General features: G+C 45.3%; 1 protein-coding gene across 1 annotated transcript in view; it reads right to left on the bottom strand.

Annotated features, from left to right (window-relative positions):
* The window catches only part of TUBGCP3 (tubulin gamma complex component 3), a 237,541-nt gene that overhangs the window by 211,609 nt on the left and 9,923 nt on the right, over nt 1-16,009 (bottom strand). The window contains exons 2-3 of the mRNA XM_082245180.1: nt 7,625-7,732; nt 6,478-6,545 (exon numbers count right to left, since the gene is read on the bottom strand). Coding sequence (XP_082101306.1) covers nt 6,478-6,545; nt 7,625-7,732 — 176 coding nt within the window. The remainder of the gene's footprint in view (nt 1-6,477; nt 6,546-7,624; nt 7,733-16,009) is intronic.

Genomic DNA, 16,009 nt, shown 5'->3' with positions numbered 1-16,009 from the left:
AAGGACTAAAAGAAAATCCCAGATGGGTTGGAAAAAACACAGCCAAGGCCAAAATCTGACCTTTGATCGTCTTTAAGGCCACACCCTCATCAACACCAGAGGAAGATACCAGCAAGACTACACTAGAGCACTCACCAGTTCTGCTGCAGGACCCCCTATACCACACGGGTCAAGCACAAGGCCCGTGGGCCAAACCCAGCCCGCCAGGCCATTTCATGAGGCCCTCAAACCCATGGCTTTTCTTCAGCCGGAACGTGGTGGAACCCTGTGTCACAACCTCCAGCTCTCACCCTCCGATGCCCGATCACCGTTGTCACTTGTAAACACTGAAGCTTGCATTTACAAGGACAGCTTTCCTCTCGGCAGGTCTCAGATTCTCTTCTGCCCTGCACTAATGGCAGGGACAAGGGAGATGCAGATGCTGGTGTAGTGTGGGATGGGGCATTTGCACTGTGGTGCCCAGGTACACAGATGCCAGCAATAATCTCCCTGCCAAAGAGAAGGTGAAACAGTCACCTACACTGCCAGGAAGTACTTGAGCTGGCCGGGTAAGTTGCGAATAAGCTTTTGGGGGGAAAGAAGGGGAGAGAGGGGAGGGATGGAGGAGAGTGGTGAAGAGGTCGGAGCCAGGGAAGGGTGAATGTGAGATGTGGACAGCCTGTGAAAGAAAGATGAACCCTTCACTCTGTATGTAGCACCCTCCTCGACCTTGCACTCTGTACACAGTGCACCCCTGAACTCTGCACTCTACATAGCACATCCCTAAGCTTCACAATAACGCATTCCTGGTATTTATTGCACCTTTAAGATCCTCTCACTGTTAGTGCAATTTATCCACACCCACTGTTTCATGTGATTCAGCCATTGGGGGGGGGGGGGGGGAGTGGTTGAGTTCCTGCACCTATTCTGAGAAAGAAAAGCCTTGATAAATTGATATAGTCTTAACATCGGACCCTCTGAGGGCAACCATAATGTTGATGCAGCCTGCAATGAAATTAGGTTTGACACCTCTGCCCTAGGGAGTCCAATCTTCCCCTATCACAGCAGGTAATGCCTTCAGGGGCTCAACTCCCCAGCCTGTCAAAAGACAGAGTAGAATGAAAACTCCTCCTACAAGCTTTAACTAGACACTGAGAGAAGTCATATGACTGCTATATACGGTTGATGAAAAAAATTGGATTTTTGACTTACCGTAAAATCCATTTCTCTGATGTTTATTGACGGACACATCTCCTGGTCTTCATAGCCCTTGGGTTATACTGCACCCTATAGTAGGACAATAGGCAGAAAAAGAACCTGGCTATGCCTATGGGCAGTCCCAGGGGGTATACTTCCTCTCCCTGCTATAGGTACTCAGTTTTTTTTACAAGCAGTGTCAGAAGAATTACAACTCCACAGAGGGGTGGGTGCTGTGTCCGTCAATGAACATCAGAGAAATGGATTTTATGGTAAGTCAAATATCTTATTTTCTCTTTCGTTCATTGACTGACACAGCTCCTGATCTTTGGGACGACCCAAAGCAGTGTTAAACATGAGGTGTGAGAACAGCAAAAAAATTCCCCAGGCTAAACAGTAGCCAACCAGGCAACAGGAGCTCAACCAAAACAACTGGAGCCCACCTGACAAAAACAATACACCCTCAAAGTGGATCAAGTCTTCCAAACAGCAGCCTGCAAAACCTTGTGGCCAAAGGAAGGACCCGCAGATGCCAACACATCCACTTTACGGAACTTTGTGAAAGTGTGCACCGACGACCAGGTGGCTGCCTTTCAAACCTGTGTCACTGATGCCTGATGACCGAGGGCCTAAGAGGCACTGAGCGCCCGAGTAGAGTGCGCCTTGACAGGGAAAAGAGGAACCTGACCCTTGATTAAATAGGCCTGAATCACCATCTGTCTGATCCACTTGGAAATGGTCGCAGAGAAGCTGACAACCCTTTCCGAGGCCAATCCGTGAGCACAAATAGAGAGTGACTTACTGAAAGACTCCGTAGCTGCCAGGTACACCCTAATTGCCACATCCAAGGCAAGTTCCTTCGGCTGTTTAGGCCTGGGACACAGGGAAGGCAACACAAGGTCTTCATTCAAATGAAAATCAGAGACAACCTTTGGGAGGAACGACAGACAGGGGCGAAGAACAACTTTATCTCTGTGAATCACCAAGTAAGATGAACGACAGGATAACCACACCAATTCCGACACCCTGCGCACCGAGGTTGAGGTCCCAAGGCAGCAACGGGGAGCGCACTGGAGGAACCAAATGTAAGACACCCAGAAGAAAAGGTACGCATCAGAGAGTGTGTGGCCAAAGGTCATTGGAAGAAGACTGCCAAAGCAGACACCTGGCCCTTGATGGTACTCAAGGCCAATTTCTGTTCAAACCCCCGTTGAAGGAAGGTCAAAATCTGAGCCACCAAGAAGGAGCGAGAATGAATCCCAAGAGACTCACATCACGCAATGTACGTCTTACACGTATGATACTAGATCTTCCTAAAGGTAGATTTCCTAGTTTTTAACAGCTTTGGAATCACCGACTCAGATAAACCTCTATCCATCAGCACCTGGCATTGAACAGCCAAGCTGTCAAAGCCAGCAACTGTAAAGCAGGATGGAAGATTGGTCCTTGGAACAGCAGATCCTCCCTGAGAGGAAGCTTTCAAGGAACGTCGGCGACCAGCCGCACTAGATCAGCGTACCAAGCCCGACGAGGCCAATCCGGAACCAATAAGATGATCAGAATCCCTTCTGCCTTGATCCTGCGTGGAAGTCTTGGAAGAAGCTTGAGAGGCGGGAAGGCGTAAATCAGATGATACTGACCCCACGGGGCCACCAGCGCCTCTGTAGCATCTGCTAGGGGATCCCGTGACTGAGCCCCAATATCTGCACCTTTCTGTTGAGCGGAGACACCAACAGATCCACCTTGGGGATGCCCCAACGGAGACACAACTGATGAAACACTTCCAGATAAAGGGACCACTACCCTTGGTCCAACGCCTGCCGACTGAGGTAATCCGCCTGCCGGTTTTCCACCCTGGGAATGTATACGGCAGAGAGGGCTGGAACTATCTATTCTGCCCACCCTAGAATGCCGGCTATCTCCCGAGCCACCAGGACACTTTTTGTGCCCTCTTGGTTATTGACATAAGCCACAGCAGTAGCATTTTCCGATTAAATGCGCAGTGCACATCCCTGAAGACAATCCAGCCAATGGTCCAGGCACAGTCTGATCGCTCGGAGTTCGAAGATATTGATCAGTGTCTGGACTCTTCCAGTGTCCAGATCCACTGAGCAGAATTTTTGCCGAGGACGCCTCCCCAGCTGGACAGGCTGGCATCCATGGAGACCACTGTCCAACATAAGGGGAGGAAGGATATGCCCAGCAAGTACTGAGGGATGACCATCTGCTGGACAGCAGGAGACTAATTGCAGCCTGCAATGTCTGGAGTTTGTCAAGAAGAAGGAGCACTCTGGCTAAGGCAGAGTCCAGGGTCAGACCCATATAGTCCAGCTTTTTAGACTTAACCAGTGCAGTTATGAAAATTCAGAATTCAGCCGAACTCCCTCAGAGTTTGTATGGTGATTTCCAAGTTTTCAACCAGAGCAGTAGGGGATTCCGGTCGCAGAAGGAGGTCGTCCAAGTAGCCCAGTATTGCGATTCCCCGTTGGCGTACCAACGCTAGCACCGGGGCTAACACTTTTGAGAAGACCCAAGGTGCAGAGGCGAGACCAAAGGGTAACGCCACAAACTGATAAAGCTCCTCTTCTATGGCAAAGCAGAGGAATCACTGGTGACCGGCGCATATTGGAATGTGAAGGTAAGCACCCTTGATGTTGTTAGAGGTAAGAAAATACTCCTGATGCAGGGATGCCACCACCGTGCAAATAACTTCATCCTGAACTTCTGCACACGCACAAAGCAGTTCAGTGACTTGAGATCCAGGATTGGACACACCTTGCCTTCCTTCCTGGGAACTATAAACAGGTTTGAGTAAAAACCCTGAAAATGTTCCGAACCGGGACAATCACCCCTTGAAGCAATAGGTCAGTACAGCCCCAAACAAAACCTGTAAACGGTCCGGGGACAGGGGTGACTTTGTGGACCCATTTGTCTTCTACCACGGGTAAGGAAACTAACAAAGATGCCCCCCTGATACAGAGCCTTGTCCGCGGGTCTGGAGAGGCTCACTCTCGGCTTGCCAGACCAGGTTAGTTTGGATCCTTCAGAAGAGGTGCTGAAAGGCTTCCAGCCCTTGTCAGTCAACCCTGAGGGACGAAAAAACTTCTTATGAGCTGAGAAGGAGGGTCCACGTCTATAATGAGGTTCCTTGCCCTTAGCCTGTGGAAGAAAAGTACTCTTTTCCCCTGTGAGACCTTTAATGATGTCATCCAGGGACCCCAAGGGGATGCTTTGGTCGTCCCCACTCTTTAGCGACAATTCTGTCAAAATAGGCAGGGAAAGGAAACACCTTTGATGCTCTGGATGGCTTGGGAGTGCCAAAAGGAACCCATGCCTCCGTCGCAGCTGCGTGCTCCATTTTTAAGGTCTCATGCACAGATACAATCAGTGCTTCCACCAGCGCCTTTTCGTGCGTGGTTGCAGATGTGGAGGAATCATCCTCACTATCTGAGTATCCTGGGCGAATGGTCACAGACCCATGCAGGGTGACCCACGTCCACAGCGGCCGAATCAGATTCAGGACCTTATGAGACAGATGAGGCAGGGGGAGGCGGGGGGACGCTTTTTGTTAGCCCATCGCCCGAAAACCACCACCCGGGACACAAAGGACTGCCGTCAGTGCATCGATGGATGGCTGGAATCGGGAGGGCCCCGCAGCCTCAGAGAGGGGGTCAGGTGGGGAGATGTGCTCAAAAGCCTCTAGGAGTCACCAGGGGACCCCACAAAAAGTGTAAAACACTGCAAGGGACAACCCCCACCGCACTGGCAGCACCACCCGGTCGCCAGGCAAAAGCACTAAGCGATCCTCAGCAGAGAGGGAGAGAACCCCACCAGACTTACCACACAGCAGAAACAGGCACCTGCAGCCACCAGGATAATCTGCACTCTACGTGCGGCGATCAGGAAGTGAAAAGATTCAGGAGTCAGCACCAGGGGATAAGGAGGGGCCCCCACCACCGAAATCGGCCTCCACTGGCATGGCCGCAGCTATTTTTAATGGCAAACAACCACAAATTGGCCGCCTGACTATACAAACATGGCCGCCGGGCATGGGATTACACAGCCTACAACAAAATAGCGGCCCCGCGTGGAAGCACTGGGCTCCCAGGGACCCTGGAGGGATCTCTAGGCCTCAAGGACAGACCCAGGCAGGACAGGGGGCCCTGGTAGGAGCCCCCACCAGGTACAACCGACCCCAGAACAGCTGATCGTCTGGTTGCCGGCGGCGCACCCCCCGGCCCCCCCTGCCAGCACAGCATCCTGCCCCCACCCCAGGGAGGTGGACCAGACCACCCAAACAGCCCCAGCATAAGTGGAGGGGGGTAGGATGGGGGGACAGATGAAAAGGAGGGTGCCTGACGGAGGCGGGGAACCCGGGGGGTATGACCAACCCAGAGGCGGGCCCGCTTCCCCCCAAAACCCTCGAGGGGGAGAGGGGGGGACAGCTTTTTACCATACCAAGAACTAGGTGGGCACCGCTCCAGACAGAATCCCTCGCCATCGAAATGGGGGTCTGTCGGCCAGGAGGAACGCTGCAAATCAGGCCTAAACCCAGTCGTATGCGACCTCGCAAGGTTTTTAACTCGAAGGCCAGCCCCCGTGGGGCTATGTTGCAGCCGACCTAGCATGGACCCGAGGTCTACGTGCGCTCGCTGGCCAGACTGGGGTGACCACTGGATCTAGATTATCCAGCTAATCACCCAGTCTGGCAGTTCATTATAGATCTCACAAGAAAAAAACAGGAGAAACAATTTTTAATCTAAAAAAAATTGCCAGGACCAGAGATCACAGCAAGGAACTAGGTCCTTACTCCTGACTAGGCAGAAAAAAAACTGAGTACCTACAGCAGGGAGAGGGAGTATACCCCCTTGGACTTCCCATATGCATAGTCAGATTCTTTTTCTGCCTAGTGTCCTACTCCCGTAGGGGGCAGTACAACCCAATGGTTATGAAGATCAGGAGCTGTGTCCGTCAATGAACGAAAGAGAAAAGGTATTTAGCAGTTTATATTAACTACAATAATTACATTTCCATGTTCTGTGTACTGTGGGAGCCCAGATATAGTGAATACAGGGTCCTGAGTTTAGTAACACTAAGTATTCTGGTTATATTTTCTAATGGTATTACATTTATCTGTATCTGTCATCATTTATACTTATAAGTATTTGTGTGTTCTCTCTTTGCACATCTAAAACCCAAATACCTAAACTATCACGTATCTGTGATGAAATATACACAAACATACTGTGGCGTATTTACACAGAGTGTAATTTTACTTTATTTGTGACATTCTGTACTTACTTGTGACTGGAGTTTCCTATGCAGCTCTGAAAACAGAGCACCATCTGCTTCTCTTCTCTGACGCACAACTGTAGAAAAGAAAAGGATTACTGAACAGCCCTTTACAGAACATAAAAAAGTTAGGTAAATCACTTTAATATCACAGTAGCACATAACTGCTTTGCAATGGTCTGTTGAGTACTTTAACCCTATTCGATTCTGCAGATTTAACTATTTTGTCAGCGGGCACTGCCAACATGTAAAGAGAATACGAGCTGCTATAGCCCATGTATAGACACTGTGGTTGTGTGTGTCTACCAATCGACTTCTGTACAACCATCCTGACGGATTTTCCCCTCTTGATCAGCGCCAATGTCTTTTTGGTAAGCAAAACCTGAAACTTTTTAAAATGAATAATGAAAAATGTAAACTTCTTTAAGATGCTTTGGGACATTGGTGTTCCATCTTTTGCCTTTTATGTTTCTGTGCTTCATTTGGTAGGTAATGCAATATACCCCTGCTTACCAAGGCTGCAGACAACAGTCTTTTTTAGCTGCATCAAAGGCCAGCAGCCACCCTCTAGGAGCACTCTCCTTTTTTATCAAAGCACTTTGCAGGTTTTCTGACATTTCAGCACGCCAAAATGAACTCCCTGCCAGTTTGTGTGCAAGCTGTTTTATCAGAAGAATGTACATTACATAAGGTTTATGTGCAAGAGCATTTAAGTCAAGCACTGCATTTTCCATCTTAAGGCAAGAAGATGTGATTGTGTTGAAAACGCACCATTTGGCAGAAAAAGGCACCATTTGATCTGCTTTGACTGCAGTTCAAAGGCACTTTACTAAGACACGCTGCGTCCAAAGAAACGCAGCACAGCACAAAGCAGGTCAAACACAGCCTCGGAACTTCCCCATGTACTGCTCAATTGAAGTCAATAGGATTTTGCTGACATGCATTTGACATGCATTCTATATCCCTTTTGAAAACCTTTACATTTAACAGTATGGTGAATTAGGACCAGCATGTGAGGTTCAGTAGCTGAGAGGTCAGGAACTATCAGGCTTCAGGTGACTTTTTACCCTCAGATTGCCTCAACAATTGTTGTTCAAATATTTCTGCCCTGAGTTCTAAATGAAACAAGTATTCATTTTCTGTAAAAAATACTTACATTCTTTTTTAATTTTCTCAGCAACAAGAAACTCATCCCTTTCAACGGTTGGGGCAAAATTACTGCCAATCACTCGAACTGCATATTGAAACTGCTGGGCTACATCCGCTGGAAAAGTAAGAAATACAAGAGGACAAACATGTCAATAGCAAATCATTTTAATGAACCAAAAGTGTCACTTTTAAGTTCTTTATGGATACTTTTCTGGTGTTACAGCTCTCTTGCAATCCTTATATAGCAGCTATAAAACTGTAAAAATCCACTTTCCTTTTACTGTCCTTCATCTCCCATTGACTAGATTTTTTTCTACTGGCTGATTTTAGCCAACAGGAAAAATAGTTCCAGCCAATCAGGAAAGAAGGGATTAAGTCTGTGGTAAGCAAACAGCCTAAAGTGTTTGTACAAGAACATTTTTATTAAAATAATAAACATGTTATACTTACCTGCGATACTGTTGCACAAAGCGGTGTCAAACCTCCTCTTCCTCCCCTAATTGGTGCTCTTGGCTTCTCTTCTTCTGTATGTGTCCTGATAGCAAGCCAATTGCCATGAGGGCACACCTGTGAGCTCACTCCTGAGCAGGGCTGTGTGCATCCATAGACACACAGTGCAGCACAGCCCCACCCACCACTCCCTCCTCAAAGAATTTGATTGACAGCAGCAGGAGCCTATGACTTCCACTGCTCTCACAGAGTCCTGTGAGGAGAGGAAGAGAGACCAGCGTTGCTGCAGACAGGCTCATCGCTGGATCGAGATAGGACTCAGGTACTGTACATATATAGGGAGGTTGAGGGGGTGATAGGACTACTGGAACATATTTTACCCTAACCACTTCCCTGTCTATTGGGTATAGGGTGGCTCTCCAGCTCTGGGAGGTGGTCCGTGGATGTCCTCTCAGAACTGCCCTTCCCACGCATCTTCTGTGTCCTTTGGACAAAGCTGATCACAGCCGCCCTTTACCATGTGATCAGCTGTGTCCAATCACAGCTGATCACATGTAAACAGACTTTGCTGGTTATCAGCGTTATTTTCCTCACAAACTTTCTCTGTGTGAGGAAAGGAAAGCTGATAACCATCAAGGCTGGGCATCCATGGATATCCTCCCATAACTGCCCTTCCCGCGCGTCCTCTGTGTCCTTTGGACAAAGCTGATCGCAGTAAAGGGCCAATCATAGCCGCTCTTTACCATGTGATCAGCTGTGTCCAATCACAGCTGATCACATGTAAACAGACTTGCTGGTTATCAGCTTTTCTTTCCTAACATACTGTCTCTGTGCGAGGAAAGGAAAGCTGATCACCGGCAAGGCTGACAGGGTACAGTGAGGTCATTGTGTCCTGATTATTAGTGCCGTATTAGTACAGCCCCATCAGTGCCACCTATTAGGGCCAATCAGTGCAACCTCATTAGTGTTCATCAGTACAGCCTCAATCAGTGCACAGTGAAGAAGAAAAATTACTTATTTGCTAAATTTTATAATTAACAGCAAGAAAAACTTTAAAAAAAAAAACATTTTGTTCTTTTTCCATTTGTTTAGCAAAAAAATGAAAAACCCAGTGATTAAATACCACCAAAAGAAAGCCCCGTTTTAAATGAATGATAAAAATGTCATTTTGGTACAGTGTTGCATGGTTGAACAAATGTCATTCAAAGTGTGACAGAGCTAAAAGCTGAAATTTGGCCTGGGCAGGAAGGGGGTGAAAGTGCCCGGTATTGAAGTGGGTAATGTAGGGAATGCGTTCAAGTAAAAAAACGTCTTGGCTTTAGAACTACTTTAAGAAGGAACTTGAAAAGTCTGATTTCACTGATGAGTTTTTACAGCTGCTATCTAGGGATTGTTGAAGAGCTGTGACATAAGAACTGAAGCAATAAAAAGCAAACAACTGTCTCAGTGCAGGTATGCCATTTATATTTTCCAGCGCAGATAATGGAAGGTAAAATAAAAGTCTGATTTTACGACTGCAGACATGATGAGCGGGGAACTCCAAAATCGGACTTGGTTTTGCTGGATCTAGTCAGGGCTACTCACTGTAATAGTTCAACAGACTTGGATTCTTGTTCTAGTAAAACACACACTATTTATTTTTTTAAAGCCATTTAAATAGCACCGGTAATTCGTGCACTTTTACATCAGTCCTTGCCCTCAAAGAGCTTTAAATCTAACTATCCAAATTTCACATGCATACATACTAGAGCCAATTTAGACGGGAGTCAATTGAACAGCATGTTTTTGGAGTGTGGAGGGAAACCCACGCAAGCACAGCAGAGAACTTGTATTCTCCATGAAAATAGATTCCTAGACAGAATTTGAGGAGCCCAACACTGCAAAGGTAGAAGTGCTAACTACTAAAACATTGTGCTGCCCTCTAATTTGTATTTCCCTTACTATGGCTCAAAACAATGTAAGCAACACAGATCCGTCTTTATTCTGATAATGTTTACAGTACAGATATATGTTACACATTCCTGCATTATTTATTAACTGTGTATCACTTTGCCAAACCGACACAATTAAACCTTAATAGCAAATACTGTGAGGCCCCGTTCACACTGGGGCGATGCTACTTGCCGGGGCGACCTCATAGGTCGCGGCGTGCTGCTCGCACCGCGACCTCGGAGCGGCCGGCACGGACTTCATAACATTGAAGTCTATGCAGGTCGCTCCGGGTCGCCCCAAAGAAGCTCCGGACCCTTTTTCTAAGTCAGAGCGACTTGTGTCGCTCCTATTAGAACGGGTCCGCAGCTTCTCTATGGAAGGCGACCCATGGCGACCTGTCAGTTGCCCCAGTGTGAACAGGGACTGAATGAAACTTAACCTTCCTAGCGGTATTCCCGAGTGTGACTCGGGGTAAGATTTTAGTGCCAAAAGCGGTAACCCTGAGTCACACTCGGGGTAGCGCTAAGAAGATCGCTGGATGCTGGAGGAGGTTTTACTTACCTTTTCTCCGGGATCCAGCGAAGACTGCGAGCTGTGTGCGGCGGCGGAGCTCTCTCCCGATCGTCTGCGAGCCCCGGCTTCCGTCTCCGGCGACGTGACGTCCGCCGGGGGGTGGAACCGGCGGCAAATTTGAATGTAAAATGCACCAAACACACTGATATCGTTCAAAATAAAATAAAATCACATTACATTACCCCCCAGTGCCCTTTCCTGCAGTTTTACTGTACTTTTTATGTAAATATATGTATATATATATATATATATATATATATATATATATATATATATATACACATACATATATATACAGTATATATATATATATATATATATATATATATATACGTATATATATATATATATATATATATATATATACACACACACACACACACATTATATATATATATATATATTATATATATATATATATATATATATATATATACACACGTAATTCTTGTGAATGAGCAGCCCAAACCAACTGTATACATTATATATATATATATATATATATATAATATATGTATACATAATCTATGTATATATATATATATATATATATATATATATATATATAATGTATAATAAATGTATACAGTTGGTTTGGGCTGCTCATTCACAAGAATTACATGCTTTCAGCACCTAAAATAATGGTACCGCTTTCAGCACCTAAAATCCAAAAGAATCATACCGCCAGGGAGGTTAAAGTGATTTTAAAGGAAGGTTTTTTTTTTTTACTTAATGCATTCTATGCATTAAGATAAAAAAAAATTGTGTGCATCAGTCCCCCTAATAATTACCTGAGCCCCATCTTGATCCAAGGATGTTGCACAAGAGTCTGGGCTGTCTCGGCTGGGACTCTGCCTCCTTATTTGATAAGACATCAGTGGGTGCCATTGGCTCCTGCTGCTGTCGAAGTCAGTGAGCCAATGAGGAGAGGGGGGGCAGGGCTGAGAAACGGCTCCAGGTCTGAATGGACGCAGAGCAGCCACCTTACACCATACAAGCCCAACTTGTAATAGGTAAAAGCAGCCTCAGCCTAACTCAATCCAGTGATTGCGTTGTGGCAATAGTAATCCTGCTCAGTACGAGAAGAACCGCAGGTTCAGACATTTGGTGTATGTGCTTGGCTGAGGAGCCAATAGGGAGAAGCTACCATCTGTTGGACTATGATTGAATGCCTCTAAGGAAGTATTCACTCTAAAGGTGACAATACGGCAATGCCATGGAGCCCACGTTGGCCTGGGATAGCCGACTCCCACACCCCCTTGCCGGGGCGGGGGGCCTGGCACACGGACGGAAGTGGGCCGCCTCTCTCCCGGAGCGCACCACATGTTTATTTAGAACTCAGTGCTAAATCATCCGTAGACGACCTGATTCTGGGTCAGGTTTTCATGCGTACCAGAGCAGCTACCTCGCTGCGATCTATTGAGTCATCCCTAGAACCAAGCTTTTGTAAAAATAAAAAAAAATAAAATATATAATATATATATATATATATATATATAAATAATCAGCTGTTCAATAAAAGTGTTCTGGGCATCTCTACAGTCACCCAATCTCTTTTACTGTAGTGACCACCGAACTGTCCTTGATTAGCTGCACTGGAGGGTCGACATATGGGGGGGGGGGGGGGGGTCTCCATAAAGAGGGCCTCTGACCTGCCTAATGCTATCACTAGGGAGCCTATTAGCAAAAGCATTTTCAGGCAACTTTTTGGAGCTTTTTATATTATTTTTTAACAGTTGTGTATGTTTATTTAGGATTTTTAGCCTTGAGTGTTTTTTTAATCAAAGTAAAGCTAGTTACTAGGAGGAGAGGTGAACAATTACACAAAAAAAAAAAAAAAAAAAACACATGATCACACACATTTTCAATCACCCTATTGAAGTATATAGGGCAAAAAACACGTGGCTCTGGCCCAAAGAAGCTAATGTACTTTGTCAAGTGACAAATGTCAAGTAGCAGGACACACAGGTGTAAATATATATATATTATAACTAAATATAATGGAAACCCTGATGTTGAGTGTTGAAGAAATTCAGGAAACACTCTCCCCACACTCCAAACTAACATGATCATTGAGGGGCGCATTGTGTTTTAAAAGGCACTGTGGGTGCCAATACATTAAAAGCACCTGAAACGCAGAGGTGATCTTTCTGCACATAGCTTGAAGTGCTATATTCCTCCCACGAGGAGAAAAATGGCAAAAGGCGGTAAAAAAGACCCGATTTGGGAATATTTTAATGAAGTGTTGCCTGGTGGCCCGAATGAAACATTGTGAGAAGACATGCTGTGATAAAAGGACCGTGTTTGAAGTTTTTTTTGTGTGGACCCAGCGGAAATATTCAGTTTAGGTTCTTTTGTTTCTGTTTTTTCATAGATATTTTGTTTATGCACTGCAGTTATTAAACATTGAAGAGAATACAAAAATATGTAATATAATGTTATCATTTTAGTTAAATAAAACAATTTTAGTAGTTCTCCAACTATGTGTGATTAACCTATTAACCTATAGCTCCGTTCACATATAGGCACTTCGGATCGTGGGCAGAATTGCCGCGATTCCAAACCATTGCAAGTCGCTAGACGCCCGAGCGATTCCTGTGACTTAGAATGGCACCCCAAACCTGGTGCGATTTTGCCGCGAGTGTCGCGGTAAAATCGCGCAGAGTACGAAAACTTCTTTTGGGCGTCAGGCGTCCCACTACTTGCAATGGGTCAGAATCGCAGGCAGAATGCGAAAACGCCTATATGTGAACGGAGCCTAAAATTGGTTCTGATGTCGCTGTTTTACTAACCTGACAGCTTATTATTCTAAGAGCCGGTTCAAACCGGGGCAACTCAAATATTTCATCGCGGCTTGCAAACGACTTCTCTAATAGAAGTCAATGCAAGCCGCTCCGACTTCGCCCCCAAGTAGTACAGGTACCTTTTCCTAAGTCGGAGCGACTCAAGTCGCTCTGATTAGAACGGTTCCATTGCACAGAATAGAGCGCTACTTGTCAGACGACCAAGTGGCCTGACAAGTCGTGGCAGTGTGAACCGGCTCTAAGGCTCCATTCACACTAGAGCGACTTGTCAGGCGACTTGTTAGCCTGACAAGTCGCGGTCCCTCGCGGTCCATTGACTGCTACAGGACCCGTTCTAATAGGAGCGACACAAGTCGCTCTGACTTAGAAAAAGGGTCCTGTACTACTTCGGGGCGACCTCGGAGCGACTTACATTGACATTCATTTTATGAAGTCCGTGCAAGTCGCGCCGAAGTCGCGGTGCACAGAACTTCACAAGTCGCCCCCGAAGTAGTACAGAGTCGTGCCGCTCCAGTGTGAATGGGCTCTAAATAAGAAACCTTTATTTTGTTTACAAATATTAAAGATTCTAAACTATCAGCAAGAATAATGGCCGGAATACACGATAAGAAAATCGGCCGATATGCTACTCATTAATGCCCAGCCATCAGTGACCCATATCGATATTGTGAACGAAAAATCCCGTTTGAAAAAATCAAAAAATTCTGTCGTCTCGTTTGCGAACGAACGATATTCTATATGTTGGTGTTAAGGTCGTTCATTTAAAATCTGTAGATCATCACGCATGCACTGTTTCGATGGTCGGCGGTCAAACGGTCGGGCGATATTCGGCCTGTGTATGTTGGCAACGTTTTCGACCAACGAACACTTTTTCATAAGTTGGTGGTCGAATGATCGGGCGATATTCGGCCCGTGTATTCTAGCCATTAGTCCTTACATTTAAAGAGCACCTGTCATTTCAGATCCATCATGGCAGCGCCTGTTAGCGGGCATTCACTCATCTGCTGCCCGCCACTTCCCTCACTTTGCTGTGTCACTGCCGCATCACCAGCCGTCCCATTAAAGTGAACGGTCAGAGGAGAAGCCGCTGCAGGACAGAGATGACAGTAGGCTTGTGACGGTATCAGATTTTCATGCTGCGATTAATTGATTAAGGTTTTGCCACGGTATACGGTATTATCACGGTATTCTATTATTAAATTTAAATTATTAAATTTCCACCTCACTTCAATTTCATTGCTGAATTTAGGGGCTTTGGTTCACTTATGCACATTATTATATAGTCAGTCAGTACAGACTCTGTGAACCAGGCCTAAAATAGGTCATCAAGCAGTGTCTGGCCTAACTGGTGATAACTGGTCCTGGCGCTCGGCTCCGATCCGATGGCCTGGTCATTAAGAGGGCAAATCCTTGTGGTCAAGAAGTGGTTAAACCTGAAGGAGGTGTTGTTTATAAATGACTTTACTATTGCTTTAGGCCTGGTTCACATGTATGCGGGTTGGTGGTTCACATGTATGCGGGTTGGCGGCCCACATTTGCACAGGCATAGCAGCCCATTGATTTGAACGGGCTGCTATGCCCTCATTTTCCGCAGAAAAAAGGTGCATGCAGCATTTTTTTAAAATTCAGTGGCCTTGAAATCCATCCTGCTTTTGCACCATGCGACTAACCTGCAGTTCCTGCTCTGGCAAGCTTTCTGCATTTTTTGTAGACACTGCTTGATGGCTATATAATAATGTAATGTGGGCTGCTATGCGTGTGTGTGTGTGTGTGTGTGTGTGTGTGTGTATATATATATATATATATATATATATATATATATATATATATATATATATATATATATATTAGAGCTGCACGATTCTGGCCAAAATGAGAATCACGATTTTTTAGCTTGGAATAAAGATCACGATTCTCTCACGATTCTCTGTGTAACAAAAAAAAAAAAAATTGGGATAACTTTACTGTTACGTTTTTTTTTTTTTTATTATTCATTAAAGTCTAATCATTGCGTTTGAAAGACTGCTGCGCAAATACAGTGTGACATAAAATATTACAACAATCGCCATTTTATTCTGTAGGGTCTCTGCTAAAAAAATATATAAAATGTTTGGGGGTTCTAAGTACTTTTCTAGCAAAAAAAACTGATTTTAACTTGCAAACAACAAGTGTCAGAAAAAGATCCAGTCTTTAAGAGGTTAAACTTCCTTTCTCCCTGGCAGAGGGAAGGAAAAGATACAAATGTAATCATTTTTGTTTATAGTTAGGAGACTTTGCTGATAGGCATTAGCTGTGTGAGTGAATGAGTCATCCAGCTCACTGAAATGTATCAATTCACAAGTCAGGCAGACTTGACAGAGAAACTCGGTATTTTAAAAATGCCACAATAACAATACCGTGGCTATGCAATACCGCGATATATCGAATTACCGAAAACCGGCATATGTCTAGATGACAGTTGATTTAAATCAAGCCTTTTTATCAGTGATTTAAATCATAAATTAAATCGACTTGATTTAAATCAAATCCACCCTGGTAGTGCATGTACTACGTTTGGTGCGATCTGGTAAGATTTCAGCCCATTCAAATGGTTCCATACCTTGGGTGAGAAGGTCTAGAGTGGACTCTACCCG

This window comes from Pelophylax lessonae, assembly GCF_965119305.1.
Source record: "Pelophylax lessonae genome assembly, chromosome: 2".
NCBI classification, from domain to species: domain Eukaryota; kingdom Metazoa; phylum Chordata; class Amphibia; order Anura; family Ranidae; genus Pelophylax; species Pelophylax lessonae.
Note: the sequence above shows the minus strand (reverse complement) of the source record. Positions and strands in the feature narration are given on the sequence as shown.